Raw genomic sequence first — 27,532 nt, forward strand, 5'->3', positions numbered from 1 at the left:
TATAGATTAAAAGAGTGCTATAAGCGATACCATCTTAAAAAGAGCAGATGTGCTATAAAAGGACCAGACGCTAATTATTCTCATCAGTCAACAAGGACAGAACAAGTATCGATGGGCTAAAACTGCCGAAGACAAAAATTAAGTTAGCTCTTGGGAATAACTTTGGGACTGCAAACGCAAGTCAGGCCTGGGAAATGAACACTGCGGGACAAAAGTCACATCCTGACAGACAGAGGGACTCCGGGCTGAATGACTGCGTCTTCCCAGGCTCGTTACTGGGGGGCTGGAAGAGGCAGTGGCCTGCAGAAGGGTCCCTGCCACCCGAGGAGTTTGACAGCTTGCAGACGACGTGGGTGACAGCAGCCGAGGCTGATGGCAGGGGGTGCAATTAGGCAGCGCTGGCAGGGCCTCCCGAGAGATGCCGAGTGTCCTCAGTGCCCGGGGGGGGCGAAGATGCTGCGCTGCTCTGCACAGAGCCCGGGGAAAGCGGCGGACGAGCCCAGGGGATACAGCAGGAGAGTTGAGGCAGTTTTTCTTCCCTGTCACACCATCTTGGGGAGAGGGGACAACCTCCGTGCATGGTTGTGACAGTCCATTCCGTGCCGGTGCCTCTGCAGGTTGCCCACTGGCTAGAGGGGTAGCGGCGACTCAAATTGCCAGGTTTTGTCCCAAGTTCGGCTATTACCAAACACTGCTCTTTTCAGCTCTGGAACGTGATCGCCACCCCGACACTAACGAAGTCTCATGGATCACCATTGCTAGTGCCGAATGTGCCCCGTACAGCGTCGGCTTCTGTGGAGAAAGCTGTGAACAAGGACTTCTAAAGTAGTGCTGGTTGTGCTGGAATGGGCATGGATTTGGGAAGAGACGCTCCCTGCCCCAGGGGTGGCTGTCACCCAAAAACCTCAGCACAGCTCCTGATGAACGATGCATAGGACAAAGTCACGTCATATGTAAAATACTCCGGGACGCTTTTGGGGGGCTAAATGAGGGACGCTGCAGGATTTGCCTTCATTTTCTCCCTGGGGGGGGGGGTGGGATGATTTCCCTGCGCCAGGACTGGGGGTGAAGGCTCCCTCGGCCAAACTGGGGCGTCCCCCAGCTCTGTGAGGGGGTGATGTGGCTCCGTGGGGGGGTGATGTGGCTCTGTGAAGGGGTGGCCCAGCTCTGTGATGGGGTGACACAGCTCTACGAGGGGGTAACTTGGGTCTGTGAAGGGGTGACCTGGCTCTATGAGGGGGTGATGTGGCTCCGTGGGGGGTGACATGGCTCTGTGAGGGAGTGATGTGGCTCTATGAGGGGGTGATGTGGCTCCGGGGGGTGTGACATGGCTCTGTGATGGGGTGACACAGCTCCGTGACAGTGTGGCCTGGCTCTATGAGGGGGTGACGCGGCTCCGTGGGGGGTGATGCGGCTCCGCGGGACCATCCCCCCTCTCCCCCCGGCGCGGCAGCGGCGGCCCGGCCCCAATGGCCAGGACAGCCCCGCATCCCGGTGCGGGGGGGGACGGGACGGGACGACACCGTTCGGCCGGCCCGGGTTGGGGGGGGGGTCCGAGGGGTGTGTGTGTTTGTGTGTGTGTGCGCGGGAGGGGGGGTGCCGGCAGCACGCGCCGCTGCCCGTGCGGCCCCGGTGCGGGGCTCGGGGGGGCGCCGCTCGGCTCCGCGCCGCCGTCATTGGCGGCACCGGCGGCGCTGGGGCGCGGGGCGGGGAGGGAGCGCTCCCCCGCAGAGCCGCCGCTGCCGGGCCCGGCCATGTGCCGAGAGGGTGTCTGCTGCCGGCTCGCCTGCTCGGCACCCTGAGCTGGCGTCCGCCTTCCTAGCCTTATTTTTTTTAATATTTATTATTATTATTATTTTTATTTTTTAAAAATTATTATTTTTAATTGGTTTGTTTTCGCGTTGATGCTCTCCGAGACTTCGGGAGACGCCGTCCCCACCTGAGCGATCCAGCCACAATTCCCCCGGTTGAAGGTAAGCGGGGAGGGCAGCGCGGAGCGGGCAGCGGCGCGGAGGCTCCGCCGCCGGCGGACCGACCTCCCCCGGCTCAGCCTGGGCTCCTTCTCCCCGTCCTTCCCAACGGTGGGGTCTTTTGCGGTGCTTTTCCTCCTGTTTACTTCTCTCCCCCCTCCCTCGTCCTCCTCCCGGAGCATCCTAACCTGCCTTTCAGCAGCGGTGGGGGAACCGGCAGCTAACCCCCGGTCCCGGGGGAATGCCTGGAAGGAGAGCAGGCAGAGGACTAGCCCCGGCTGCCAGAGTTGGAGCTGGAAGGGGTTCGGAGAGGGGAGGCAGAGCAAACAGGGACACGGAGAATCGCACAGCATCTGCTCCCCGATAGCCTGTCTCAGGGGGACTGGCCAACCCCCACCGCCTTAGACCAGGCTGAAAAATACCGGGATGCTCCAGGCTTGATTTTCTCTCGTCCTGCAGCGCCTTTAGTTTCAAAGCCATGCCTGTGAAGGAGGTCACGAAAGCATCTCTCAGGGGTGGAGTGGCAAAGCTGCCCCCATCCCATGCCCTAGCTGGGTGTGTGGGTCATGTCCTTCTCTGCCCCGGGGACAACTCATCCTCCTTTGCACGCTTGGCATGGGGCTGAAACTGGCCTCTCTTGGTCGCCTGTCTGGGCTTCTCACCCGGAGCCATGTGTCTAGCACAAGGGTTTGTTCCTATCTATCTCATGTCCTGGCCCCGGAGGATGTAGGAACCCCCCACTGCATCCAGGTGAGCTTGTAGCGATCACCCCAGGTTAGGCAGCAAACCAGCTCACACACCACAAAGCGATGGTGACGGGGAGGAATCCAGAGGTGAATGCAAGGAAGGGGGAAGCATAATTATCTGTGGGTTGTTTTTGTCACTATTTAGTTAACACAACAGCTGTCTAGGTCTGTGCTCTCAGAAGCACATGGACGTTGCTCGGTATGTTAAAGGTAGCCTGCAGGCTCGGGGGGGCTGTGGGAGGGAGAGAGAAATCCCCCAAGGGAAGATGGCTTTTCATTTCCCCATATCGACTGGTTTCAGACAGGATTATTTATATTTGACATAACAGATCACCAAACTAGGAAGGTAGTGGGGGTGTGCTCATACTCATTAAGGTAGACAGTTTTCTGACAGAATAAATTAAAGGTAAGAGAAGACTGCACTTTGAGGTTCAACAGATTGTCTTCTAGCCTAAAATGAGCAGTGAAATCAGCATAAAACCTAGATGGTAAAATCACGCGCTTCAGTCTTTCGTGATGGATGCCTGTCATTTTAGGAAAGCTGGCAGATATCCCGATGTTTAGAGTGCAGACAGTGCTCCTGAGTGACCTCGTTGGAGCAAAAGTACCCAGAGTGATGGGGTTTTTTTAGTCATTGCATCTTGTCTTCACTGAGAAAGCAACTAAATTATAATGCTGTTAAGGGGAAATAGTTTATGTCAATTATACATGTAAGCGCCTGAACTATCCGCACACCTGCATTTAGGCACTTGCCCTGTTGCGATGGTGCGTGAATAATGGAAGGTTGTTTGCAGCCTTTTATGGTTGGTTTTCATCTCGTCTGAAACGAGCAGAAAGATGCATTACGGCTGTCAGCGGATGAAACGAGATTTCAAACACCTTAAAGACCGTGCAGCTGTAATTAGAAGTGTAACCTCCTTCCTCTGCGTGTCAGGATTTCCGTGCAGAACGATGACAGGACCTCTTGGGGAACGGTGCTGGTGCTCAGTAGATATAAAGAACTTCAACAAAATCCCCCGCAAAGTGACTGATGTTGATTTGTCACCCCTCGGTACATTGGTTCTCACTTATGAAAGATGCAGGGATGTGAGGGGAAAGGAAGGAAACAGCATTTGCTCCTCTCTGTTTTCTTGTCAGTGAATACAGACTACGAATGCAGGCAGTTCTTAAATACCCGTGCCTTCCCGAGCACAGAAGAGTTGCAGAACGTTACCAGCACTGGGGTTACTGGCTGTATCTCTGCTGTGCTTCTCTTCGCTTTCCAGCAAAGAGAAGATTGGTCTAGCTGTCATGTCTCCTCCTGATCCTTTTCCATTGCAGCTGCAGCAGTCCCCAAAACCTTGTGTAGGTGACACAAGAGCCAAACCTGAAGGTTTGTTCTCACAGGCTTCACAATCTAAGAACATGTTCAGAAGTGACAGAGGACCTGCTCACTGCCGGTGGTGTATTAATCCAATTTTTTTTAAGGTAGTCCCATGTCTAAAGCCTCAGAACGCCTGCTGACCCCGCAGCCATACCTAAGCACCCCTTTTAGGCTCCTTTAAAAGTTTTGCTGGGGGACAGATACAAAGACGTAAAGGTGCTTAATGCCCTTGGGCATTTATGTGCAGCCCAGAGAGCTTAGCGGCACCCTCGCAGGCTGAAGAAGTCCGTGCCACTGACGTTTGGGCACATCAGGGTATGTCCTCAGTGCCCAGCGTGGGGGTCAGCGAGGGGTTGTGCCACTGGCCAAGCTGTAAGGTATTTATTTATGTACCTCGGAGCTTTTCATTTGGCCGCGCAGTGCTTAGCTGTGTTAGTGCTGGTGTAAGAAATGGGGATAACTTGGCACCTTCTCGCTCGTCGTGTTCTGGTACCTGGCTGTCGTGTTGTCATGGATATGGATAAGGACATGGCCAGTGAAGAGGTGCTTGTTGCTGGCAGGGCCCCGCAGCCACGGCTTGTCAGGCAACGTACGCCATTGAAGAAGAGCAGGGCAGGGGTGGAGGAGAGGTGGCAGGTGTTGGGGTTGAACTTGCAACTCGTTCCCATTCTAATTTACACTTCTTCCCGTGTCGTCGCCTGTTATGTCCTTCTCTCCTCATGATCTAATCTATCACAGCAGGCAGCATTGGTTCACCCTGTGCCTGAGAAAAAAGCATATATCCCATATATCCCAGCACCACAGATAGATTGGCAAAGGGATGACAAATTGGTTGGGTGGTGGACTCTGCCCCTCTTTGGACCTTCCAGGCCAACCCAGACCAGGCTGGGACCTCAGGAACCTGCGAGCCCTGCGATCCCTTCAAGAACAGCCCAGGGCAGAGGTCAGCTGGAAAGGCTGGAGAACAAAATTAAAAGTCATAATAACATTTTGAAACATCCTTGGACCCTGGAAAGCTTAATAACAGCCATGACCCATTAATAAGAGTTCAGGGCACCCCAGAAAGGACCTGGCTCCTGTCGACTGTGCAGTTCTCAAGGTGCCTGTGCTGAGGCAGTGTGGAGAGGGGATAGGAACGGAACCGATTTAGGCCAAAATCACAAAGCCTATGATTTTTCCCCATCCTACATGACTGGGAGTATGGATTTCTCACTGGAGTTGGGAGGGCAGCAGTGTACGCTGCAGCCTTGGACACTGTTGGGAGATGGTGGCATCTCCCTCAGCGTGTGCTGGTGCTCCTCTTGGCAGGCCATGGAGTGAAGACAAATGAATCAGGGGCTGGGGGACTTTTGTTTACCCTCTCACTGCAGACAGAGTTTTATCTCACTTGTTGAAGCAAGTACCTGTGATGGGTCAGAGCTGGTGTTCGGCTTCATCCAGAATAATGGCACAGGACGGGCTGAGACATCTTCCCCGAGGTTGCCTGGCCACCAGCGCAGCTCAGCCCCTCCTCGCTGCCTCCAATGCTTCTCTCCCCATCCCTTACCTCCGGGACAAAAGCCACCCGCAGCGACACACCACCCACCATGGCGGTTCGTGAGCTTTGCCGGGCTTTGCTTGACAGTAACGCTGATTTTCTCCCCAGCTGGAAAGCGAGTGCCGCCCGTACCTGCCCAGGAGCCCCGGGGAGGGCTGCGGCTCCCGCGCGGGGCTGAGCTGAAGGTGGACACGGCTCTGCCGCCCTGGGAAACATCTCTCTGCTCCGCAGCTTTTATCAAAGAGATGGAAACTTGTCACATTCTCTCTGCAACCATATCTGACATTATCCAAGCAATTTGCCCTTGGTGTGTTTCCAGAAATAGTCAGGCCTACAGTAGACACGGGTGACATCTGGATGCATTACTGTTGAGTTCAAAAACATTCAGTAAACAAGGCAGGATCTATTGTTTAAAGGTTATTTCAAAAGACTCCCAGCGAGTTATCTGGCCGTGCGATGGGGAAAGCCTTAATGGCACTGTGATAATTGCCTTTTTTCTGAAGGACATTTTAGAGGTGAGTTACCAAAAACCCAAAAGCAAGTCCCGTCCTCGCCAGGCCAGGGGGACCTGATCCAACCTTAATAAACGTGAGTTTTTCTCTTTATTTCAATGCTGGTTGAATCAGGCTGGGGAAGCGTGTGTCTGGCTGTGGGAGGAGCAGGCTGGGGGGCGCAGATGGGGGATGCAGGGGAGACCACCAGCAGTTCAACAGTAAAAAAAGGTCTCAGAGCAGCATAATAGGGCAGCAGGGTTCACATCAGCAGGGAGGGCGAGAGAAAGAGTCTTCCCCAAGCCTCTGAAAAGAAAATAAATGTCATTAGCAGCGGATAAAGCAACCGGCTGTGAGCACCTGAGAGGAGGGTGGGAGGCTCTGCAGGGAGCGGGGGGGCTGGCAGGGTCTGCCAGCACTTGGAGGGCTCGGCGAGGCCGCCGGAGGAGATGCTCTGCAGCCCACATCTTTATTCATCGTGTCCCCGATCAGTTAATAGCCTCCTGATGGAGAAAAAGAAAAAGAAAAGGAAAAAGAAAAGGAAAAAGAAAAGGAAAAAGAAAAAGAAAAAGAAAAAGAAAAAGAAAAAGAAAAAGAAAAAGAAAAAGAAAAAGAAAAAGAAAAAGAAAAAGAAAAAGAAAAAGAAAAAGAAAAAGAAAAAGAAAAAGAAAAAGAAAAAGAAGGGTGAGTGAATTTTTGGCAGAAGCCAAGTGCCAGCCATCATCCCCTTCCCTCGCCCAGGTGACAAGGACGCTGCCCGCATGTGGCAGGAGGGAAGAGACGTGGCTTTGCTGTCACTCACACCAGCCTTGCACCTGCAGGCGCTCCTGCCAGAAATAACCTCTGGCTTCTTACCTTGTCCCCAGGGCAAACAGAATTAATTGTCACCATTAATTTCATGCCCCTCGGAGAGCCGTGATGGGGAGGAAATCACGTCGTGGTCTCCCACATCTTTCTTTCTTGTTTTGCTGCTGATTTTCTCTGAGGGGAGGATGGGGGGAGCGTGATCAGGGGGTGCCCGTGGAGTCCTGGAGCTGACCGGAGCGCTCTGCCCACAGCGGGACCATCCCGTCCCGGGCGCTGGCTCCAGCCCTCTTTGTCCTCATCTGGTGCTGCCGTGAGGCTGTGTCAACGCTGCACAGGAGCGTCGAGAGCTGTTCTGAGCTGTTCAGAGCCATTCAGAGCCATTCCGAGCTGTTCAGAGCCCACACACCCCAGCCTGCCTCTCCCTATTCCCTATCCGCCGCCTTCCTCCTCCTCATCAGCCCTGCCCTCCCGCCGGCCACTGGCTGCTCCTGCTCTCCAGCCCCATCCTCGTCTCCCTTCCTGTCCGAGGTACCAATTACAGACAACTTAGGTGGCGAGATAACCATCAGAAGCTGCCAGCCTGAAAAATAGGCTTTGGTGGAAAAGCTTGTAGGGTTTTTTTTTATTTTATTTTAAATTGCCACTAAACTCCAGCTTAGGCTCTTGAAGGCTGCACTGGTTGGCCTCTCTTGGGCAGGGGATAAAGGAGATGATCTTCTCGCCCGGCGGGGGACGAAGCCCTCCGCACTGCCAGCTTTAGGTATGGCTTTGAGGCCACGCTATGGCTTTTCTCTAGGTACACGTTCGTCACGGGGGTCTGAGCCGCAGAAGCTCATAAGCTCATTACACTGGGGGAATTGCAAGCAGTGGGCGCGCCACACGGCTGGGATTTCCTTCCTTTCTGCTGGAGGGGAAACTGGGAGGAAAAGTCCTTTGTGGCTTCATTTTTTGCTGTGCAGAGCGATCCCTTGTTCCTCAGCTGCCTGAAAGATCTAGGCTGGACCATCATGGACAAAGGTGGCCTCTTGTAGCACTGCCTGCTCCTCGGGGACCTGCAGAGCTGGCATCAGCAGAGGCCAGGTTGGCTCTTTGCTCACAGAGAGTTTCGGTCTGTTTGAGTTTAAAGGGGAAAACACATCGGCATTAATGAAAGGGAACTGGCTGCCTGGGCGTAGATAAATACCCAGATTGCTGGGTGATGTGGCTGCTTTGAAAACTCTCTGGGGACGGGCCACAGCCTTATGAAGGATTCAGAAGTCGTTGTCTTCCCCGACCTCTCCCCAGCTCGGGTCATTTCAACCGAAGGGGGTCAAAATGTCTCGAGATTGAAAGACTCATCACAGCAGCACTGATCACAGCAGCGCGATGTCTTGGGCTTTGTTGTAAAAGATGATAGCCAGGCTCCATCGCAGCTGGCATTTGCTGTGATGATGCGGGAGCCTGCCTGGAGACAGAGGGACTTCACAGGCGAGTGCCAGAGGACCCCGAAGCGGCTGCGTTACAGCCTGCACATCGCAGCTCTGCTAAAACATCCACTTACAGGCACCGTTTCCCGTGAGAAAAATAACCCACCTATAAATAGCATTGCTCATTTTTGTTCCCAATATTCCACCTTTGCTCCTCTGGGTTGGTTGGTTGTTTTTTTTTTTTTCCCTAGGAAATAATACAGTATTTTCCGCCGCGACCAGCAGGGACGGTGCAATCCCAGTACAGAGCTCTTTTTCTGAAACCCGCCGTTTCCTTCCCCGTTGAAGCCGAGGGTGTTGCTTGGGCTTTGCCGCACGGTTTGCATCTGGATTCCCTTTGCTCTGAGTGGGGATTTGGTTTAAGACCAGTCGTGGGTTCCTCCTGCCTGAGCTTTGGCAAACCATTAGCTCTCTCCTTTGTTGCCAGCTTCATCTCCAGACGACCGGCTGTGCGGCGCGGGCAGCTCTCCCTCGCCGGTGCATTGTCCCTGCAGGCAGCGACGCTCCTTCTCCCTCCTGCCTTCCCACCCTTGCATCTGCAGAACAGCAGCGTGCACGTTGACACTCTTTAGTTAACACAATATACGTGAGTCACGTAGCGAGGCATGGTGCCTTTTGTGGCAATCCAAGCTGAACTCCCTTCCTGGGGAGAAAAATAGAGTATCGAGGCTGCCAGAGGCTCGGTTTTGAGCAAGTGCTGTGGTGCCGCGGCTAGGAAATGCATGGCCCCGCTGCTGGGGATCTCTCCGCGTCTCCCTCGGCGAGCGGGGATTTCCAGGGATGCAATTTTTTATAAGGCTCTCACGTGGAAGGCAACGGAGGTGTCTTGGTTTGATTGGTGTCGCCTGCTGGGTAGCTAAGCCCTGGGAAGATTAGTGGTGGGATCTGGGGGAAAAATAGCTTTGCTGCGAGAGTGGGAGTGGAGCTGGGAGGGGAAGGATAATAAGCGTTGATTTGGGCTTGCTGTTAGGTGAATTTTGTGGTTTTATTGTTGCGTTACACAAAGGAGAGGCTGGGGGCATCGTTCAAACTTACGTCTGTCCCGTGGCTTTCCTTTGAGATGCCTTTCCCTGTGCAAACAGGGATAGGGCAAAAAGCTGCGTGGTTTGGCGGCCCCCCCTTCCCAATCCAAATACGTTAAAGCGCTCAAAAGGTGTTTCTCAAGCTCCTCCAGGTGACCCAGCTGTCACCAAAGCCATTTTCTTACCGATTGCGCCGGAGCCGAAGACGTACCCGCGGAAGGGCAGCTCCAGTCTGGGTGCTGGTGCCGCTGAGCTCGTCCCAGCTCCGGCAGAAGCTCCCAGGGCGTTTGGCACCTCGAGGCCACAAACCCTGATTTTTTCGGGGTGTAAGAAGTGTTAAGTTGTAAGAAGTGCTGGGGGTGCCCGCTGTGCAGGGTGTCGCGGAGCAGAGGAGCGGGGCAGGCTGAGCCGCAGCCGGGAAACAGCCTCAAGTAGGATGGATATTAGGAAAAAATTTCTTCAGGGAAAGGGTCATCCAGCGTTGGACCAGGCTGCCCGGGGAAGTGGTGGAGTCGCCATCCCTGGAGGCGTGTGAAAGACGGGTAGACGTGGTGCTGAGGGACGTGGGTTCGTGGTAACTTGGCAGCGCTGGGTCAGCAGTTGGACTCGATGATCTGAAAGGTCTCTTCTAACCATAATGATTCTGTGATTATTCGCGGCTGTTTCGACCCGGGTTCACATCCAGGACGATCCCGGCTGCGCTTTGCAGAGGAGGCCTGCGGGTATCCCCCCGGCCAGCCCGGATGCGACATCCTGTGGGCAGGCACATCCCCCTGAGGTAAAGACAATCACAATATTTATACAATTAATATTAGACAGTTCCAGCTTGCTTTTTCTGATTTGCAACAGTTTAACATTACTGACTTCTCAAGAGTTATTCCCGATTCTCACGGTAGCTCGTGGGAGCAGATTCAGCCCACAGAAAGTCGGGTTTTCTTGGTCGCACATATTTTCCCTTGTGTTTCTGGCATCACATCTTTGTTTTTGTTGTATTTTTAAATAAAACAACATAGGTTATAGAAAACACAAGATTGCGATACTGGTTTCTGAGAAACCAAGCACTGATCTTACTTGCTTTCTGGGATACCTGTGTAAATATTATGTTATATTCTTGTATGTTAGGATCGACAGGCAAAGGGCAGGTCGTTAAAATGTTGTCTGGCTTGATTGGTAGTAAATATAAAGCCTGAATATTGCTGGGTTATGGCGGGACTGTTGCCTGCAGAGGATTAGAGTCGCCCAGCCTCAGAAACGCGTAACACTGGCACCCTGGTGCTGTAGCCAGCGCTTGGGTTCTGCTCAAAAAGAGACGATTTCCAAAAATGCATACAGATGAGAACGTTCGCAGGAACCCGCAAAGAAATAGTGCTTTGTTTGATAGGAATGCTAACATCGCCGCACAACCCGAGGGCCACAGTCTTGTGCAATTCCGTGATATCCTACTTCAGCCGACCCGCAGCAGAACTCAGGCATCCTGGGATCACGGCAGAAATTCCTGGGCTCCCAAGCTCGCCGCTGTCAAGCCCAGGAGCAGGAAGGTTGCAGGCTGCTTTGTTAAACCGGCCCGTGGCTTGAATGAATGTATTCCCGGTTCCCAGAGGAGACCTGTGCTCTGTTTATCCTCGCGAGGGGCATCTCCTGCAGGCAGAGCTCCGTCGCGAGTCGGGCGCCTGCGTTTCGGTGGGCTCTGTTCTGCTAACCAGGCACAGGGCCGTGGAGACGCTCACGTTTGCAGGTCTGGGTTTTGTAAGACTTAAACTTATCAGTTAAGCGGGTTTCTGTGTGGTTTACCGTTGAGGGGGGCTGTTAATGAAGTGCTCGTTGTGGTCCTACAGCGTCGGCGTGGGCAGGGTGATGTCTGGAGAGCTCAGACAATCAGCCGAGTTCAGTGAAAGGCTTTGCTCTCTTGGTGGTGTGTTCCCAGTTCATCGGCACGCTTAGCTCTGGGGCAGAAAGTGTTATTTATAACAGCGTAACGCACCTACGACCCAAGGAGTTCAAGCAAACGCGTTCGAGCCGAGTGAGCTCACTGCGCAAGTGAAGAAAGGTGAAATTCAGCTGGGATTTGGAGGGTGGAGTGGGGCAGCGCTGGCGTGTGGGTCTCCTCCAGCTTTCCAGGACGGATGGAGGCATTTCTGCGTGCTCATCCCCGGGGGGTTACGTGATCTGACCGCCCCCCCCGCCCAGGGCTGCGGGAAGCTGCTGTTGGTGCCCTGGCCCATCCGCCCTTCGGCGAGGCCAAGGAAGGGCTCAAATGCCCAGGGGTGACTCAGGGCGCGGGTCTAAGGCTCGGCTCTCAAGGAGAAGCTCCTTGGCATTTTCTAGTCCTTCGAGGTGCCGCGAGTCAGGCGTCATTTAAGCGAGGAAGGCAGCAACTGCAGCCTGCTGGGGAAGATGCCAGCACCGATGTGCTGCAAACACGAGGGGCCGGGGTGCGTGGAGACCGATCCCTGCAGGTACCAAAGGCCGGCAGAAGCAGTGGGAGAGCCCTGCCCCACCAGCCTCGCCTGCCTCAGTTTCCCCTGCCGTTGGGTACCGGCGGTGGCTTTGCTTCGCTCCCGGGGATGGCGAGAGGACGGCGGGGTGCGTGTGGGGGGAGCACGAGCCGCCGCATCGCTCTCAAGGGCCTCTTGAGCATCCAGGAGTCATTTCAAAGGCAGGGTTGCGTCGCCCCAATGCTGACGCTAGGCAAAAAGATCCATCACATGTGTTTTGATTTCTGAAAGATGCTGTCCCTGGGAACAGTCGATATTTCAAACATTTGATCCCAGCAGCTCTGTGAAGCCCACATGGTTCGAGTGGAGCGATTTGTGCGAAGGTTTTTTTTCTGTTTCTTTATTTGCCTAATGATGGTTTTCAGCTGAGCTGTATGAATTACCTTATCTTTTCTGCTTTTTTGCTCATGATTTTGTTGTTGAGGGTTTGTTTTTTTTCCTCTGAGTTAAATCTTTCCCTCTCTCATCTCCCAGGAAAAGCTGTAACAGAATTAAGGTGAGGAAAAAAGGAAAATTTACTGGAACAGATTCAGCGTAAGTTGCCAAGAATCTGAAATTACCCTCTCAGACGGGTCTGTATTAATTCCCCTGATGCAGCAATGATAAATCCTTATTAAAAAGGATAACAGAAGGAGATTCTACTGCCTGTAGGAAAGCGCCTGGTCGCAAGCAATGAGGAAGCCCATCGCCTTCTTGTTCATGACCAGAGTGGTTTGCAAACGTCCGTGTCCTTCCCCGTGAGCCGTGGTGCTGCCACCAGCCCGAAGTGCGGGACGTTGCGTTGTGGAAGGCACGGATAGGAAGCGAGGCAAGTCCCACGTCCCCAGGTCCTGTGGGCAGTGGCTCTGCATTGGCAGCAGCAGTAAATCCCTGCGGGTTCACTCCTTGTGCTCTCTCCCCGTCTCTGGAAGTCCAGCCCTGGGAGCAGCACGCAGACAATAACTCAAATGAAGCGGTTTCTGACTACACCGAGCGGTGTGGAGGTGGATGTCACGCTCGCGGTGCCGATGACAGGGGGGCTGTGAGGGCTCCTTCCCTCCCCACCCGCAAATGCAACTCGTGCCCCACACAAGCCATGGGTCGGGCAGGGCAGGGGGCGCAGAGCTAGAGGCAGCCTCACATGGCAGTCCTTATCGTTCGTGTGTTGCTGCCAGTCCTTATCATTTCTGCGTTACTTCCAGAATCGCTGGGCTCTCGCTGCCCTCTTCACTTCTTTATTCACGCGCCATGCTGCCTTGCTGGGCTGGGGTGGGAAAAACACTCTGCTTGCTTCTCGATACACGGGCTGAACCTGCGCCTTTGCCAGAGCAATGTAAAGCTGTAGCTATGGAAACTCCCTACCCTTTTGCGTGATTTTTTTTTTTTTTTTTTTTTTTAAGGCAGCAACCTATACCTCTGTGGAGATCCCGGGTGAGGCTGCTGGTGCCCGCGGGATTGTTCAGGCAGCCCCGAGGGCTCGTCCCTGGGAGGTGCTGGGTGGTCGCAGCCAGCACCTGCGGAGTCACCGGGTGCCACGCAGCAGGGCAGACCCAGGTCACGCTGCAGGGAGTTCGTGTCACAAGGGCAGAGGAGCGGGGACTGATGAGGAATAAGCGGCTCGCACGGAGAGCCAGAGCCCAGGGCGGCTCAGGAACCGGTGTGTGACAGCAGGGTGCTGTGGGGACGGCGTGGGGCTGCTGGAGGTGTCACCGGCCACCAGCCACCCACCCACAGCTGGGGGGGCGAGGACAGAGGGGTGCTGGTCCCTCCCCTGCCAGGGTGGTCCCTGGAGCTCTCAGGTTGCTGCATTTAATGAGCACCAAGGACATGGTGCTCCCTGCTGCCTCCACCCCAGCCCGTTTGGGTCCCTGAATCCCGAGCAAACGAGAGCGAGTTGCGCAGCTCGCAAAGACTTTAATCTGCTGGGGGGATCTTCCCGTCCCACGGAGCTGCGTTCATACTTCTTGGAAGTGCAAAGCTGTTGGATTTACTGCTTACTGGAAATGTACGCGGTACGTGTCCTTTTCCTTCCCCAGCCCCTGATCGACGGCTCATCGGCATCTCAGGATCGATGGCTCATCTGCGTCTCAGGACATCTGCAGGGGCCACCAGGTCAGGGGTGGGGACTCACCCTTCCCAGCCACCGGTGTAGGGGGTGGAAGGAGAGCGGGGCTGATCCCAGCTCGCTGCTTACCCAGAGCCTGTCCTGGTGGAAGCTGCCTTAGCCTGGAAATGGATAGATATTGGATAGTGGATAGATTTCAAGCAAACTAGCTTCAAAAGCAGAGCCTTAACCAGCCCAGGGCTCGGTTTCCCTGTCTGTAAAATGGGTGTTGGCAGAGCAATGCTTTCCCTCTCGGGCACCGCACTGCTTCATTTGCCAGAGGCAGAGAAGAGCCGGGGCCAGTAGCCCTGGGCTGAACCAGGGCTTCAGCTCGGATGTTGCACAAAGGCTGAACGCGGGGCTGGGGCCGGCTGCTGGCTGCATGGGCTCTGCCTGGCTCTCTGGTTGACTAAGGCAAAAGCTGAAAGGTGCAAACCCAAGCTTTGAAGCATGTGGTGTTCCTAATAGCACAGGGCTGAATCCCGGCAGGGCTGACTCAGTCCGTCTCCCCCAGGCCAGTTGCTGCAATGTCTTCCCATAAGAACAAAGCTCCGTGCGGACACCACTGCACGGCCAGAGCCAACAATCCCCCGGCGCTAAAGCAGCCGCTGTTGGGAGGGCCGCCATGGGAGCTGCTGCTCCTGTTGCTTTGCACGGCCATCAGGGGGTACCCAGACCTTCCCTTCCCTCTGCGCGGTGCCCCTGGCCCGTAAGAGCCTTCTCCCCAGGACCACCATGGATGGGAGCACTGGATCCATCCCAGCTCCCGGGGCCAGGAGGCGGCTCCAGCCCCCGGCCAGGGTCGTAATCTGCCGAGAGCTCAGCCGGCAGCTCTGCGTGAGTCTCTCCCCATCCGCGTGCCCCAGCAGTCCCATCTGAGCAACAAAACCCTGCTCTCCAGGCGTTTGCCGGGAGATGCGACAGTGGGGAAAGCTGGGGGGAGCTATTGATGTACGGCACCGGGTCCCATGGGCTCCCCTGGCTGCGTCGGGCTCTCGGGGCAGCAGCGGCTGGTTTACAGCCTGAGGAGCTTGCAAAATCCAGGTGAATGGAGCAATTCTGGAAAGAATTGCTCTTTCAGAAGGATAGATTCCCTTTTTTTCCACCTTTGGCGCATCATGTCAGCAGCGTTTTCTGACAATTAGGGTTTTTTCACCTTTCCACCGGCACTGCAGCAGACTGTGCCTCGCTGGGGGGCTGCGGTGAGCTCTCCCACGGGACGGTGATGGAGGGGGAGCAATGCCTGCTCAGTGAATTGGGCAGGAAAAAGTACTGATCAGGAGTAAGATTTATCGTTAGCTCTCAGTAAGGTAACCCTAGCTTTTCAGGTTGGCCAGGGGACGTTTCCAGCCTGCAAAACTGCCCTGCGAGGAGAAGTGCCCAGGGTTGGGTGGGTGCCCCCCACTCTCTGACTTATTCCCCACTCAGCAGTGATTGCGGTAGCTTATCTCAAGCTGCTAATACCAAAACCTGCTCTCTCTGTTGCTAATATCTCAGGCTGACTAAACTATAATTCAAGAGGCGATTAAATGATGCAGGGTGGAAAGACAGCCTGTCTTTCTTTCCTTTTTCTTTCTTTTTTTTTTTTTTTTGAAGGAGTTTAGGCAGCTTATGTGTGTTTGGGATTATGGCCCGTCTCTCCAGTTGATGTAAGGAAATAATTCCTGGTACTTTAGCAGAGTGTGCTTGTTTGGGCAGTGAAAGGTGGGATTGGGGAGGGTTAAACCCTGCACACGCTCTGCTGTGCTTTGACAGCAGCTCTCAAATCCTGACAGAGACGGGCTGGCTGGGAGCCCCTGCTGCGGCAGCGCTCCGCGCGGACCCCGAGGCGAGTCCATCACGTCTGTACCGGTTCCTTCCTTGGCGTCTGTGCCAGTTCCTTCCTTGGACGTGGTTTTTGGGTTTACCTGTCCTGGACTGATGCCAGCGTAGGGCTGGTGTGCAGGGATGCACTGCTGGGCAGCACCGAGTCGCTAGCATCCCTGTCTATACCAGTAGCATCCCTGTCTATACCAGTAGCATCCCTATCAATACCAGTAGCATCCCTGTCTATACCAGTAGCATCCCTATCGATACCAGTAGCATCCCTATCAATACCAGTAGCATCCCTGTCTATACCAGTAGCATCCCTATCAATACCAGTAGCATCCCTATCAATACCAGTAGCATCCCTGTCTATACCAGTAGCATCCCTATCAATACCAGTAGCATCCCTGTCTATACCAGTAGCATCCCTATCAGTACCAGTAGCATCCCTGTCTATACCAGTAGCATCCCTATCGATACCAGTAGCATCCCTATCAATACCAGTAGCATCCTTGTCTATACCAGTAGCATCCCTATCGATCCCAGTAGCATCCCCATCGATACCAGTAGCATCCCTACTGATGCCTTTTAGGATGCGGCTGTACAGTTTTACAGCCAGAAAGGCAGAGAAGGGTGAACATACCCTGCTTTATTCCAGGCGATGCCGAGGTGTCCGCAGACACCTTCCCTAGTCCCTTTGGGACGGAGAGAGCAGCACCTTTGGGGCGGCCCCAGGGGCGCTGGAAGGGGACGTTCCCAAGGGCAGCACACACCGTCCAGGTGATTCAGCGCTTTGCCCCGTCCTTCCCCAGCGGCACCGCCGCGCTCCGTTTAGCGTTTGCAGTCATTTAAATTCATGCCTGGAGCTGTGCTTAGTAAGCCTCAATGCCGCTTTGATGAGCTGTGCAAATATTATTTTTCATTAGGCGTGATTTGGTTGTATTAAATGACATTATTGCCTCATTATTGCAGAGCACATATTCCCTCTCGCGCGCTGCTGGGGCAGGCATCCCCTAAATCGATGCACTTTGAAGGCAGCCTGCTTAAGCGTGCTGAAAATTCAGATGCCTCACTAAATGCCAGTCTCTGTTTTAAAAACTAACGATGGTAACCAGCGGGAGGGGATCCCTAATTGTCCCGTGAACTTTGGCGTTTTTTTAAGCTTCTGGAAAACCCGAAATGTGGAGTTGCTTTGTGATGTATCTCCCAAGTAACCCGAGCCCCCTTTGCTGGGTTTCCGAGCTGATGAGCTGCTCTCGCGCAGGACAGCCTGGCCGCTCCGGCGGTGCCACTGCCCGCAGGGACACCTGCAGGGACACGAAGACAGCGTGTTCTCAGCATATGGAAAAAACTTACACAACTTCTCAGAAAAGCAGTGGCTTTTCTACAAGTCTTTTGGCTGCCGTGCATTTTGGGTTATAACGCTTTGGATTTTAAAAGTCTGGTTTTTAATGATATATAATATTGTTATTATATAGCGTTATATCGGATGATAATAAGAGCAGACAGAAGGAGCGGATCACTGTGCTATTTGACTGTCCCCATTCCCCATCTGAGCCCAACCATCGGCACGGCTCGGGGACAGTTTCTGGCTGTGAAGGGCTGAGCTGAGAACGGGCAGAGAGGAGAAGGACAGTCCCCAGCCCCTCCAGTCCCCGGGAGGAGTTTATCGTGGGTTAGGATTGACGGAGCAGAGGGCTGGAGCCCCTCTGCTGTGGGACAGGCTGGGAGAGCTGGGGGGGTTCAGCCTGGAGAAGAGACGGCTCCGGGGAGACCTTCCAGCCCCTTCCAGTCCCTCAAGGGGCTCCAGGAAAGCTGGGGAGGGACTCTGGAGCAGGGAGTGTAATGACAGGATGAGGGGGAACGGTTTCAAACTGAAAGAGGGGAGATTTAGTTTGGATATCAGGAAGAAATTGTTTGCTGTGAGGGTGGTGAGCCCCTGGCCCAGGGTGCCCAGAGAAGCTGGGGCTGCCCCATCCCTGGAGGGGTTCAAGGCCAGGTTGGACGGGGCTTGGAGCAACCTGGGCTGGTGGGAGGTGTCCCTGCCCAGGGCAGAGGGGTGGAATTAGATGGTCTTCAAGGTCCCTTCCAACACAAACCGTTCTGTGATTCTATGAAATACAGGGGGTGCGTCCTGGTATCAGCCCGACGCTCACCTTGCATTAGCCTGATGTACCTCCAGGCTTAACTCTCACTGCCAGGGCACTAAAACCAGGGCAAGAACACACCTGCAGGTGGCGAGGGCTCTCTCACACCCCAGCTCTTGTCACCTCGTCTGGCCATAGTGTTGTCCTCCTGCCCTCGGCCCCCCAGGCACCCGGTGAGCCCCGGTCCCCAGCACAGCCTGCCCCGAGCTGCCGTCCCAGCCCTGCCCAAGCCGTGCCGTACGCCACTGGAGGTGGCTGGGATCCTGTTCTGCAGAGCTCAGCACTATTCCAGCAATGTCCTATCTGCTGAATAATTTATCAGGCACTGTGTATAAATTGCCTTTGGAATGTGTTGTTTCTGGTCCGGACATCAGCGGGAGCTGAAGTATCGGGGTCTGTCGCAGCGGGCAGGAGGGGTCACTGCAGGCGTAGCTGTGAGTTACCTCAGTAAGAGCATCTGTGACCTCTGCAGTTGGCTTCAAACCAGGTAACGGCTCTAAGGCCGCCAGAAAGGGCCATGCAGTTCCAGGTGGGTGTGAAATGTTTTGTTCCCTGTCCTGATTTATTGTTTAAAAGCCCACAGCAGCCTGACAGCAACGGCCCAGACCTGGCTGCAGCTCCCAGGCGGTGGGAGCCCTCTCCTATGTGCCATCGACTCACTTCCAAAACTCCTTCTTATTCCAGGGACTATCAATAGTGTTGTAAACCCCCATTTTCTTGGTAGGGGAAGCACCTCCCAAGTGCAGGAGCCGCTCTGCAAAGGGCCAGTGTCTGAGCAGAGATGGGGGCGAGTGTGGTCCCAGTGGGTGCAGATGGGAGGATGGGGCTGCTGGGATCCCTGAGCCATCCACAGCACCCAGGAGGACCCATCTGCTATGGATCAGCCTGGGAAATTGTGAGTAGCATCCTCCAAAGAGGGGACAGCAGGGAGTTAAGTGCCGTCGGCTCATAAAATGTTCAAAAGAAACTTGGTGCCTGGAGGTACGGGGGGAGGGGGGGTCCCTGCACGGGAAGTATCAGTGCTGAGATGGGGAAGCATTGATTGATGAAGCATTGATTGATGAGACGCGTCTCGTCTTGTCCTGGTGTCGAGGAGCGCTCAGATGGTCTTGTTGAAGCGATGGGTCTGCAGGCACCGAGCCCCCGTGCGCCCCTTCCCCAGCCCACCCGCGGCCAGGCCTGGCTGTTTAAATCCCCGCTGTATACGCAGAGCATCAGCCCCCAGGCCAGGAGCGCTGCCGTCGCGGGGTGAAGAGAGAGAAAGCAAACAAAAGTGATGCAGGTCTTCTGCTTAAAGTGTTTTTCGTATGGAAAGCCACGTTCTCCGCCTGTGTTTCTGGCAGCTGCCCTGTCCGCTGGCTCCGTAAATGCAAAGTCTTCTGCTGGCACGCTGCCCGGCTGTTCCTAGCAGCCCGGCTCTTATTCATTGACTGGGTAGGATTACAGGAACAGGGGGAAATGCAGAAATAAGGCTGTATTTGCCACCAAACTGTTTTTGGCTTCTAACTTATTTGCTGCTTTCCCAGCTCCCAGGCTGGTGGCTGCTGGCCGGGCAGTGGCTTTCCCTCGCACCCACCCTCTGGGGGTTTACCCTTTGCGTGGCGCTGGGGGGACAATAGGTGAGCGTAAGCCAGGCTCCCCCTGAAACTTTGCAGCACCAAGGGCTCAGATCCAGCCCGCTCTGCCCTGGCCAGTTTCTTATAGTGTCATCTTGTTACCCTCCTCCTGGGTCCCGAATGCTGTCTGCACCCAGGAAAGCGGCAGCAAGACCCAGCAGCTCGGGGAAGCGGCATGTCGGACATCGCTCACTTGCTCTCCCGTTTCCCCGGCCTCTTGCTGACCTCTTGTCCTTTCCTCTGAAGTGTGGCTCGGTCAGAAGCATCGGTGTCAGGGTTTGTTGTGCATGGATGGGCTGGGAAATTGGATGAGATGGGAAATGGCAGTGTCGCCCACCCAGGACAAGACCCATGGAGCTCGTGACCCTCCACCACAGAGGGTCAGACTCATTCTCCCCCGTACACAGCTGCTCAACCCCCAGTTTCCACGTAGGACTTAATCTTCCCAACCTGAACATTCACCCCGTTGAGGTCCCTCCCTTGGGTCTTCTCCCCAGAGCAACCCAAATAACCTGACCCACCACCAGCCATCGCTCGTGGTGCTCGAGGGAGGGTCAGCGCCGGCAGCATGGGGACCCTGCCTGGGGGGGCCGTGCTAGCCTGCTGGGTGGCTCCCCCCTCGGAGGCCCTCCCCGGGTGCAGGAGGACACCCACGCTCGGCGGCAGGGCTCAGCCAAGCACACAGCTCGGCCAGGGATGTGCTAGCGCAGAGCAGAGCCAAGACAAGGCAGGATGGTGTTACTTCAGGACACGGCGCTGGCCTCCTCCGCTCCCTGGGAAGGGTGGGGTGGGGTTTTTTTTTTCCTTTTTTCTCTCCTTTTTCCATCTTGGCCATTTGGAAGGGCAGGGCAGAGCTGATCCCCGCTACCCTCTGCACATGTAAGACCACCGCTGTGATCAGCAGAAGGGCTAGGACGAGGGCCAGAGGTCTCATGCAGAAGGTTTGAGCCCGGTGTGGGGTGGTTGTGGCTGTGTGTTTATTCCTGTGTGTTTGTTATGGTGGGGTCCAGGCTCCTGCCTGCTCCAGTGCTGAGGTACCAGGCCTGAGCAATCACGTCTGTGCTGCCAGTTGTTGTTTCATACCTAGTTTGGCTGGTTTGTTTAAATCTCCAGCTTCTGGAGTCAGGTGAATATGGGAAATCCCAACTTCCTTATTAAATAGAAGGCTGTGCTGCTCCTGGCTGCAGAGGAAGGAGGTCCCAGGGCTGCTGGGGGGGATGCAGGCAGTGCCACAAGCCGGGGGCCCCAGCTCTTGGCAGGTAAGACATGGTCTCCTTGTGCAGGCACAGTCTCAGTTGGACTATCGTTCCTGTTTTTTTGGTGCTTGCCATGACAGCCCTTTCAGCTGGTGCAAAAGGCTTTAGGGGGCGACTCTGTTGCCCTGGGGATGGGATGGGATGGGATGGGATGGGATGGGATGGGATGGGATGGGATGGGATGGGATGGGATGGGATGGGATGGGATGGGATGGATGGAGGCCCCATTCATTTAAAGGTCTGGCCTGAGGATTGATCATAACACCTGCAAATCCTAGGAGTTGGCTTAACTAGGCACTTGAGGGTCTCTTAAAGAAACCTTGGAGTGGTCTCCTTAGCAGTCCCCAGGTCTCCTTCTCCCACAGCTTCCACAGGCAGGGTCAGGCCAGTCCGCGGGAGCCGGCTGTGGCTGGAGTGCTCCAGCACCTGGAGCTCAGTGCTGCGGAGCCGCGGTTAGCCGGGTGTTCGCTGGGGCCCTCGGATGGGCTGTGCTCAGCCTCCCCCGGCTGCTCCGAAGCCTTCCTCCCACGCAGGTCCCGAGGGGCGCTGGCTGCAGAGCCGCCTGCCCCGTCTCGCTCCCAGCGTGGCCCCCGCCGCGAGGCGCAGCCGTGAGCAGCCTCTCCCCGCACCGGGCACCCTGGGCCGTCCAGGGGCCGCGTTCAGGATGCTGGGGTGGGGTGACTTGGGGTGATTTCTCATCCCCCCCCCTTCTCCTTTCTGCATTGTCAAGTGCGATTCTGGGCTGTCCCATTCTCTGTTGCTTGTGGGAAGGTTCCCCCGAGCCCCCTCCAGCCCCTGGGCCGGGCTGCAGCACGTCGGGAAGGTCCGTCAGTGCCTCGTGGCAGTGCCCACGCGAAGTGCGGGGCAGGGGCTGATGCAGACCTGGCTCCTAGTGAGCTGCGAACCTCAAAGCCCACGTCCTCAGCCACGGCAGGGGCTGTCAGCGAGGAAAGGGGTCACCGAACCGGGACTGGAGCCGATGGGAGTTCTGCTTGTGTCTTCTGCAGCTGCAAGGAGTAGAAAAGGGCATTTTCTCACACCCCGGGAGTGCCCAGCCGCCGCAAGGCTGCGGGGACGGCGCCGCTGCAGGCGCAGCAGTAGCTGCCCCGGTGAAACCAGGCAAGCGGCAGCGGGTCGTGCCCAAAACCAAACAGCTCATCCAGGAGCAGCCTGTAGCAACCCTGCAGTGACGTGTCTTCGGTTTGTTGCGGCACGACGTGTCCTTTGCACGCTGGGAAAGTAAAGCAGGGTGTCGGGGAAGGGGGATGCATTGCCCCCAAGCTCCCGTGCGCCCACACCAGCATGGTGGTTCCCAGTAACCCCCAAGAGGCACCATCCCCAGTCACCCCACGGCACTGGGGACCTCTTTCCTACAGCAAAGAGCTCCTGGGCCGGGGGCAAACAGCCTGTGTGGAGTTACCGTCCCCCCCGCCGCCCCTTCCCGGCTGTCTGGCAGTGATGGAGGACGTGCTGGAGTTGGACGGGGCAGAGGGGCTGGGGGGGTCCGGCATCCTCGGTAGCTGGAGGGCTCCTAACGTTACCGAAGCGACCGTCTGCTGGGACTGCGTCTCTCGGTACCTGCGTTCCTAATACTTTCTCCAAGACCACAGTGGAGCTGCAAAGCACTTCCTTTTACCAGGATATTTATTACTAAATATATGAATCTGGGAGCCTGTGGAGCGTGAAATTAGGAACAAATGTAAAAAGGAGGTCTAGACAGGAATTGTTCTGCTTATGGGCCTCCGAATGCTCTGCTTTCCTCCCCCTTTGCACGCTGGAGAGTTTAATGCTTCCAGGTACGCAGCTTTAATCAGACAAGTATGTTATGGGAGGAAAAAAAAAAGAAGGAAATGCAAACGGTCCTGCTCTGGAGGGAGCAGCGGCTGCGATGCCACGTCTGGCTGACTGGGCCTGGACAGAAACCCTGAAAACGGGCTCTGTGTGACCCTGGCTTGTACCCCCGGGGAAGGCGGCCGTTTAATTAAGCGGCGAGGAAGCTGAGGAGCCCTCCCTGCCCAAGCCCTGCCTGCCGCCTGGCATCTGGGGCTGGCAAGGAGCTGGCGAAGATGCTGATCCTCTCTGATGGGTGCAGCGCCCGTCCCCGAGATGCTGCAGGGCTGAGTCCGGTCACTCCAGAGCCAGGTCCTGCGCCTGCCCCTGCCCTGAGATTCGTGCTGGCGCCGTGATTGCAAAAGGGAGCAGCAAAGGAGCCACGGATGGGCATTTCCAGCCCGTTCTGCCAGGCCGGTGCCTGTGCCCACAGCACCCGGTGCCGCCGTGTGCCTCCATCCCTCTTTAAACAGGAATCAAAGTTTCTAAATCACTAATGCACTTTTTTTTTTTTTTTAGCAAACCCTCCCCCTGACCGTGTTCCGCTCCCTGCGTCTCCTCAGAGCATTTTGACCAAGGCATCCGGGCAGGATTTGGCCCGGCGCTTGCCCCATGGCCGTGCGGTGCTAGGAGGCGTTCAGACATCGTTATAAATTACCTTCCCTCCTACAGCGCCGCTCAGCAGCAACATAAAATGTGATACTGCTTTATCCATTCAGCACTTACCCAACTTTAGCAGGACATTAAGCGCCTGAAAATATGCCACAGATTTATTTTCTTTGGAAGCGGGTTAAATCCCTGACAGATAGGGTTGCTTTTCCTCGGGTGCTGAAGTAATTTGGGGCTGGGGTGGTTGTTTTTTTGTTTTAACCTGATAGCGTGAGCTGGAGGCCAGCTTTGTTAAAGCGCTCGTAGAGTAGGTGGTCAGCATACGATTTCTCTCTTGATTTATGTCACTTCTGCTGTTGTCAGCCCGAATCTTGCGGCACTAAAGGGCTGCTGGAGCTTTAGCGGCGGAGCAATGCTGGTGTTAGTGCCGCCGTCTGCATAGCTGCGAGCAGGTGTCTGCAGGCAGGTACGCGTCTCCCCAGCATCCTTCCTGTGGCAAAGAGCTTGGTCTTGTTCTGCGTGGGATGGAGGGGTCCTGCGAAGCCGTCCTGCGAGCTCAGGGATGCCCAGAGCAAGACCCGTGCTGGCATTGCGGGGCTCGTGTGATGCACAGCGTCTGCCTTCTGGGTGAGCCCAGCAGGGCCAGAGCAGGGACCTTCCACCGCTACCAGGTCTGTGTCAGCACCCAGGTTCCTCTAAGGGGCACTCCGGGGAGAGAAGGGTGCTGGTGGTGCCCCAAAACGCAAGCGTGGGGCCAAGCTGAGCCACGGCGTCTCTGGGATGTCCGGGACACTGTGTCCCAGCCGCAGCATTTGCCACGACGGGAATGAACAGCTCGCCCGAAGTGGTCAGAGTCATCATCCTGGGGTGCCCCCCCCGCCAGCCCCCCCAGCACTGTGGCTTGGCCATGGAGAGGCGAGGAGCTTGGTGCCTCCTTGCAGACACATCCCCTACCTCAGCTCGCTGCTCAGGGAGGGGAGAGCGCCGGTCCCCGCAGTCATTAGAGGCTCACTTAGCAGCTCCCATTATTCCAAATTAAAATACCACATTGTTTTCATGGGGAAAATGGATTATAGGCTCAGAGAAAAATGTGTACAGCTCAGAAATCCTTACTGCAAAGCTCCTTCTCCCATCACTGAAGCTCTCTGCCACCAGGCAGGAGCCGGGGGGTTGCCCTGGGTGCCAGAGGCACTGGGCAGAAGGTTTTATTTCCCTTGGGCCCCCCCTCCTGCATGCAGAAGAGCCCGATGTGACCCCAGAGCTGCTGCGCACTAAGTCTCACCCACTGCGTGAAGCTTTTTATCCCCCTGCACCTGCAAGGTGGCATTTAGCGGGGCACAGGGACTTCCCAATGGCTTTCACGGGTGCCCAGTGCCAGGATCTGGCCTGATCCTGCCCATCACCTCCCACAGAGGTCTCCTGGTTAGAAACCAAACGGGGGTGGGCTGAGGGTTTGGGGACCTGCAGCCCGGTGCATCGCCCAGCACCAGCCGCTCCCTGTCCCCCACCGCCCCCCGTCACCCCGTGCACTCGCTTTTGCAGGCTGTTAATGGAGAAGAGGGCGGATGACAGCCGGGACCGTGGTCATCACAGGTGGAATATTAGCGACTGTCATTTTGCTTTGTATCATCGCCGTCCTCTGCTACTGTAGGCTCCAGGTAAGGCCGGGGGCATGTGGCCCCAAAGGGTGCTGCGATGGGGAGAGGAGCCCATGAGCAGCCCGGTGTCCCCTCCCTGCCAGTCCCCAGGGGCTGGCATGCACGGAGCAGCCCCTCGGTGGCAGGGTGGGCGGTTTGGGATGCCGGCTGAGCCCCGGCCCCACGGGGCCATCCCATTTCAGTACTACTGCTGCAAGAAGGATGAGTCCGAAGAGGATGAGGAGGAGCCCGACTTCGCCGTGCACTCCCACATCCCGCCGCTCCACTGCAACCGCAACGTAGTGCTGACCAACGGCCCGTCCCTCTACTCCTCCTCACCCTTCGGCAAGAAGCCAACACCGAGCCGGCCCAGCTGCCCCGGCTGCGTGCCCTACGAGCCCCCCACCTTCTTCCTGCAGGAGCCCCCCGAGGACCTGCACAACGGGGGCGACCGGGTGAGCTACAAGACGGTGAGCCAGGAGGATCTCGATCTGCCGGTGAGCGTGGCCAACCTGCAGGCGCTCAACCCCAACCGGCTGTCGGCCATGCGGGAAGCCTTCTCCCGCAGCCGCAGCATAAGCACCGACGTGTGAGGCGCTGGCTGCCCGCCCAGCCCAGAGCATCGCGTCCCACCTCCCCACAGCCGAGGGGGCTTTTAACAGCGGGGAGAACTTTTTGAAATTTGTGGAAGAGTTTTGAAAAAGAAAAAAAAAAAAGAGAAAAAAAAAAAAGAAAAGAATGTATTTCTACGTTCTGTAGGCAGAGACGTGCGAAATGGCAATATAAAGGGGTAGGAAGAACACAAACCCAGAAGGGGAGTACAGCGGAGGACGCAAGGTTTCCTAGTGCTGCGTTGCATTTTTTTTGTTTGTTTGTTTTTATAAAGAGGATTTTGATATTGCGCATCCTTTTATACAGAGCAAACGCCCCTCCTCACCATTGGGCGTGAGCGCTGAGTGGTGACAAGCAAGTGATGGGGCACAGGGTTGGCTGACACCCCCTCCCATACCCCCCACCCCCCCCATCCCTCCATGGTCCCATAGCAAAGCAGGACTGCTGTTGCCCACCCCTCTGCCACCCCCTCCTGCACCCGTGTGTGTGTGCACAGCCCTGCCCCGCTCCCAGGCTGTCGCACTCCTCAAGTTGGTCATTCATTGCCGGGTGACAGGCGCGATCCCCTCGGGGTTAGGATGGCTGATGGGCGCACAGCCTGTCCTTGTCCTTGGAGCCCCCAGAGCCGCTCTACGGCCCCCCCAGTGAAGCCGGGCTGGGGGGTTTTGCAAACCCATTGCATTGCCTGGCTATGGAAATAACACACGGCGCAATTTTGGAGGGAGGAATGCGCCCCTAACCGCCCCCTCCGAATAATCAGCCTGCCCGCTCCAAACAATGCCATACCTGACTGCTGATTGAGGGCTGGGCGAGCAAGACCAAGACCATGTACATGCCCCCCCCGCTCCTGCATGCACATCCTCACATTTGTGTTTGGGGTTGTTGGTTTTTTTTTTTTAGGAGGGGGGAAAAAAAAAAAAAGCCATGGGACACTCTCCCCATTCAGGAATGTGTCAAAACACTTTAGATTTAGGCAAAGCCAGCTCTTCTGCGTTTTCCATCGTGCAGTTTCCCGTGGCCAGGGCTGCGGCCCTGGCTCAGCCCCGGCTCCATTGGCCACCCTGGGTCGGGCCAGGGCTGCGCGGAGCCGGCCACCGAGCAAGTCCTTCTGCGCTAAATGTCCGGCACAGGAGCCGTTTGGTTAATTCCGTGCTTTGGGAGGAGGAATCCCGCGTTGCAGCGCTGCCTCTGCGTGGACTCGTGCTTTGCTTTCTCCCGACCGTCTCGATTCCTCCCCTCCAACCCTGCAATACTCCCCAGTCTGTCTGACAAAACACCCTCTTTCTCCCGGATTCTGCGTTATTCAGGTTAAAAGCATCGCGCTGGACTCGGGGACGGCCGGCGGAGGGTGGACTGGCTGCAAAGAGACTCTAATGGCCTCAGCGCTGTGCTCCGGCTCAGCTTTTCTTTTTAAAGATGCGACGGGAAGAAAAAAGCCGTGGCTTCCGCCCCGTGGGCTCCCGAACACTGTTTGCAGCCCAGCCAGATATTTTACTTTTAACTGCGAGGGCTTTTAATTCCGCAGGAAATCTTTTGAAGTACAAGTCCGTCTTTGCAAATGAGTATCTTTGACTTTCTCGGGGGGGTTCTGTTGGGGGTGGTGGGATGGGAGTGGGGGCTGGGTTTCGTTTCGTACATGTTTAATAGTCTGGGCTTGGTCCCTGCGGCGCCGTGTCCCGGGAGCACGACGCCTCTGCTCTGGGGGTGGGGGGGACGGCAGCCGCCGCGGCCGCGCTCCTTGTACAGTTCTCACCGGGGTTTGTTTCCACGCATCGAGCCTTCCTCTTCTTTGCATCTTTTGTGACCATACGTCTCCCCCCAGCCTTCCTCTCTCCCTTTTTTTTTTTTTTTCCTTTTTCTTTCTTTTTTCCTTCCCATGTAGCTTGGGAACTAAGCAACCGATCGGCGTTCACTAACCTTCACCTGGTGATCTGTTGTACAGGGCTTTGGGAAACGCGGGGGGGCGGGGGGGGGGGGAAACAACAAAAGAAATAATAATTAAAAAGAAATAAAATACTTTGACATGGGTTTTTGAGGCT

At 55.8% G+C, this 27,532-nt stretch overlaps 1 protein-coding gene across 1 annotated transcript; it reads left to right on the forward strand.

Annotated features, from left to right (window-relative positions):
* Positions 1-1,619: 1,619 nt before the first annotated feature.
* On the forward strand, positions 1,620-27,454 carry FAM163B (family with sequence similarity 163 member B). Its single transcript, XM_063353397.1, has 3 exons — positions 1,620-1,973; positions 24,787-24,902; positions 25,085-27,454. Exons 2-3 carry the CDS (start codon positions 24,810-24,812, stop codon positions 25,472-25,474), a joined length of 483 nt encoding a protein of 160 aa, XP_063209467.1. The 5' UTR covers positions 1,620-1,973; positions 24,787-24,809; the 3' UTR covers positions 25,475-27,454.
* Positions 27,455-27,532: the final 78 nt, after the last annotated feature.

Source organism: Chroicocephalus ridibundus, chromosome 15 (genome assembly GCF_963924245.1).
Source record: "Chroicocephalus ridibundus chromosome 15, bChrRid1.1, whole genome shotgun sequence".
Taxonomy (NCBI): domain Eukaryota; kingdom Metazoa; phylum Chordata; class Aves; order Charadriiformes; family Laridae; genus Chroicocephalus; species Chroicocephalus ridibundus.

Bases quoted from the DNA above. Each gene is read 5' to 3' on its own strand.
- FAM163B (XM_063353397.1), top strand. From the start codon at position 24,810: ATGACAGCCGGGACCGTGGTCATCACAGGTGGAATATTAGCGACTGTC. The intron at 24,903-25,084 runs GTAAGGCCGGGG...ATCCCATTTCAG, and splicing joins TCTGCTACTGTAGGCTCCAG to TACTACTGCTGCAAGAAGGA.